The sequence below is a fragment of the Morone saxatilis genome, unplaced genomic scaffold (genome assembly GCF_004916995.1).
Source record: "Morone saxatilis isolate NCDOM2014 unplaced genomic scaffold, NCSU_SB_2.0 Contig9, whole genome shotgun sequence".
Lineage (NCBI taxonomy): Eukaryota > Metazoa > Chordata > Actinopteri > Moronidae > Morone > Morone saxatilis.
The window spans coordinates 22,621,910-22,626,444 of record NW_023340268.1 but is presented as its reverse complement, the minus strand read 5'-3'; the positions used below and the strand labels follow the sequence as shown (position 1 = coordinate 22,626,444).

The following is a 4,535-nucleotide window of genomic DNA, read 5'->3' as shown; positions in this document are numbered from 1 at the left end:
AAGTGAAGTTAGTAACATGCATTGATGGGACATGAATGAGTGCAGAAAGGGAGGGAGAGGGAGAGAGGAGCTCAGTGCATCATGGGAAATCCCCTGATAGTCTAGGCCTAGAGCAGCATAACTAAGGTTCACAATTTTTATTTCTTAAAATTATTTATCATCTTGTTAAAATACATACAGAACTGACATTAGTTATGTTTGAACTTTTTAAATTGCATTATTTTGGTTAGTTCTGTATGTAATTTAATTTTTACTTCTTCCTCAAGATGGTCAAAAAATTTAATATTCAGAGTCAAGGGACCTGAAATGCTTAGGCCTCATTTTGCCTTATAATTCACGCTACATGGGCTGAGGAGAAACAGGATTTTTAACAGCAGGTTCTGCTGGGCCACTACTTTCTGACCGCACAGACTCTGTCTGTACTGCAGTTTATTTTCATATTGTAAGGCCAAATAATTAGTACACATTAAGCCTTGTGTGTGTCTGTGTTGTAGGACCCTAAATGATGACTCTCCCCTGGGGCTGCGCAGGATCCTGTCCCAGTCCACAGACTCCCTCAACTTCAGGACCAGAGCTATGTCTGTGGAGTCTCTCACTGATGACGGTATCAGAACATTCAAACTGTACTTCATACAATAAAATGACAAAAGAAATATCTTGATGCATGATATTCCAGTGTCACGAAAAAAGATGTTACACTACATTATGTGCAAATGTAATTCTGCCATTATGTACTCACAAGACTACAGGCACCTCCGTTCAGTCTTACTGCATTTTCCAGTACATTATGCAATACTTTAAAGGACACTGGATGACTAATGGAATACACAAGGAAACTTGATCATTCTTTTAAAGCTATCATGGAACACTAAAGAAGTCAATATACTCTAAATGTATGCCCTAAATCTTATTAAAGCAGCACATCCAGAAAAGGACGCCCTACTCTTTCACATTTAGCTCACCAAAAAATGGGTCAGTAGTATTTTAACATTATCATAACTTTTGCTGCTTGACTTCAGGGAGTATGGATCATTATGAAGTTAACATAGCCACAGAAAAGGTGCAGATTTTGTAATCAATACTGGCCGGCGGACTGTACAGTGAGACAACTACATAATTATGCTTTTTAAGTGAAGTATACCTTGTTGCTTACTCTATCCACTGAGGAAAAATGTAAAACTTGGACAACTATGTCATGTCTTCTTCATCCTAAAAAAACAGCTTGCAAATCCCTACTGAATGATGCATATCAAAGGGGATTTAGAAGTGGGTATACCCTTATATAATAACACTTCTGTTCACAAGTCAGACTGCTACTAACAACTTGTTTATCACACAATAGCTGTCCTCATTAAAGTTGTTGCAGGCAACATATTTTTCAGCTATACAGCCAGCCCAACATATTTATACATTTATTTATATTTTCCAGTACTGCAATCCCCCAAGTAACCGGTTGTTGTATTTGGCAGGATTTAATAGAGGGAAATCTGTCATTTGTAGAGCTGTAAAATGAACACAAAAATACGTATAAGTAAGCACCTTAACAAGTACTAAATAATATTTCTAGTACATCAGTATAGGTAGCTTTACTGACATAGACCAATGTGAACAGGTACTTCAAAGTATGTTAATATCGCTCGCCACCAGACTCCATAGACAAAATTGTTAATTTTACCTCACATATCATTGTAACATTGTGACTTCATTCAAAGTAGACGGAAACAAAATAAAACTCAGTAAAACCATCTTTGTGGGTCAGTCCACTGTTCCAACAATCAATAACTCTGGTTTGGTTCAAATAAATCCTTAATTCACAGCAAGTCCTGACCATCTTTGTCAACAAACCACAGAGAAGCTGCGATAACAACACAGGCAGGGGGAGTGTGACAACATTCTCTGTTCAGGTCACCATGACTCCACTATATCTTTACAATAGCTAATAATTGTTTGCTGCTTTATAAAGTATGAATATATATAATCTTGAACAAAGGCACAAGAGAAATGTCAAGTACAGTACAGATCTCAGTTGATGTTGATCTGTGATCTTTTATGCTCTTGTTTAGGAGACATCTACTATACTTCAGTACTGGAGGAGTTGGAGTTCGAGGGTCAGGACTTTAAGGCAGACTCATGGAGCATGGCAGTGGACAGCAGTTACTTGCAGGCACACCGTAAAAACATCATCAAGAGGCAGGACGTCATATATGGTGACAAGAACATCATCCATTTTTTGGCAGTAGTTTATTGACCCATAGTCCAGAAATTCAATATACTAGATTGTAATACTACATTGATACAATATACTGTAGTACATAATTAAGATTAAATGCTACAGTCTGCTTTGTGATTTTAATGTGTGTAATGTGGGTATGTGTCCCCCTTTTAGAACTGATTCAGACAGAGCTGCACCACATGCGAACACTGCATATCATGGAAAGGGTGTTCCGGCAGGGTATGCTGGAGGAGCTTCAACTGGACCCCAGCACTGTGCATGCCATGTTCCCCTGCCTGGACCAGCTGATCAGGATACATTCCCATTTCCTGGCACAACTTCTCCTGCGGCGCAACAACAGTCTGCAGCCTGGATCCAGCCGCAACTTCACCATTCAACAGCTAGGGGACATACTACTAGAGCAGGTGACTGCCTTGCATTCTCACATACACCAAGAGCCAACTGTTAGCTAATTATGATTATTATAATTGTATAATAGAAATTTTTCAAGCCTATTCGAAACAGCTTGTGTGTGTGTTCTTCTGCCAGTTCTCAGGCCAGTGTGCAGATGATATGCGGAAAACCTACGCTGAGTTCTGTAGCCGCCACTTGAAGGCTGTCAAATCGTACAAGGAACTGCTGGCCAGAGACAAGAGGTTCCAGTGCTTCATACGGGTGAGATAGACACATCCAAATACAGAACAGGCTGTGCTTTACAAATGGGAAAAAGGGAGATTATTCACGTATTAAAGCTGCAGTAAGTAATTTTTGTACAAATATTTTTGTCATATAGAAACTCACTATATCCTGACAGTAGTACATGAGACAGAAAAAAAGCAGGTTCATCTGGCTCCTTCTAGTGCTCCTAATTGCACTTGCATTAGCAAGAATCCACCTTGAACGAAAACAACCAATCAGAGACGAGAAAGATGGGCGATCATGGGGTCTCATTCCCAGGGCGTCCAATACAGATGTTTTGGGACCCTGAGAATCAGAAACTCAACAATTAAATTCAATTTTATTTGTAAGAGAGAGAAAGTTCGCTTCTTTCAGGTTATATGATGTTGACTTACAGGATGTAAGGCTAGATGGTATTAACGAGCCCTGCATTGGTTTTTCTTGCTGGATCAAAGTTGGAACCTGATTATTCTACATTCGGTGGAGCACATGACATTTTAAAAGTTAGAAAAGCTGCAGATGTCTTAATTATTTGAAAACATAATTATTTTGTCCATAATTATGCTGAAACTTTCACTATTTAATCCTGACTGTAGTATATGAGAAACAGATAAATCGACTTCTCTGGTTTTCCTCTATAGCTTAGCCTAAATGTTGAAATGCCAATGAATCACCTGCTTGAAAACAAACCAAATTCAGTAGCTGAGAAGTTATAGTAAAACGGGTTGGAAGAATTTATAGACAGTTGATTGTGGTTTGGAGGACAGACACCCTCTTCCACATTAAGAGATAGGCTAAGAGTCCTCCTTTGATAAAGCTTTATAGTTATGGGCTTGGATCTAAGGATGAGTTTCCTGAACCATCCCTAATAGTCTAGTGCTGCTATACAGGCTAGACTATAATCGAGGGATTTCCTAGATGCAAAACTGGAGCTTCCTCTCTTCATCTCTTACAGAATCTATCTATTTACTTAACTGCATAACATGTCCCATTAAATAAGCATGTTACTAACTTCACGTTCTTACCCAAGAAAGTTCTGTGATTAGTATTCCGTACCTCGCAGGTTTCATGGTATCTGAGTGCGAGGCATCATCTGCCATGCACAGTCACTGCTTGACTACCATATTGCTAAACCAATTACACTGAATATTATTGTTATTATATAATTAAATATACTATATATTAATTACTACAGATTATCTATTATTTTAAAATAGCACTGCTCATAATGTCCCCCTTGTTTGTTGTTGTTCCCACACATCCATCATCCTTCTTCATGTCATCATTCAGATCACTAACTAATTAGGTGTAATGTATGTTGCTACTGTTGTCTGCTAGATGCATCTGTCTGTATGTCCTGCTGATCATGATCTGTCTCGCTTCTGTCTCTCTCTTAACCTCTGCCTCATCACCTCCAAAGTGTCGTAGGCAGGACGACCAACCCACACCCTAAGAATCCGAAGGAATCTGTCCTAACGGTTTCTGCTCTTAACAAGGCAGTTTTTCCTTGCCCCTGTTGCAATGGCTTCCTCATGGGTGGTGACTTGTTGGGTCTCTTTAAAATAATGTTAAAGGAGTTCGGTCTATGACCTGATCCTTATTTTGGAAAGTGTCCTGAGATACAACTTCTTTATGATTGGCGCTA

General features: G+C 39.0%; 1 protein-coding gene across 1 annotated transcript; it reads left to right on the top strand.

Annotated features, from left to right (window-relative positions):
• Positions 1-494: 494 nt before the first annotated feature.
• On the top strand, positions 495-2,887 carry LOC118342429 (rho guanine nucleotide exchange factor 2-like; the record flags this gene model as incomplete). Its single annotated transcript, XM_035680970.1, is given in 4 exon segments — positions 495-604; positions 2,064-2,207; positions 2,387-2,637; positions 2,762-2,887. Coding segments are annotated over 4 exon segments (631 nt in total), but the record flags the coding sequence as incomplete, so codon positions are not given.
• Positions 2,888-4,535: the final 1,648 nt, after the last annotated feature.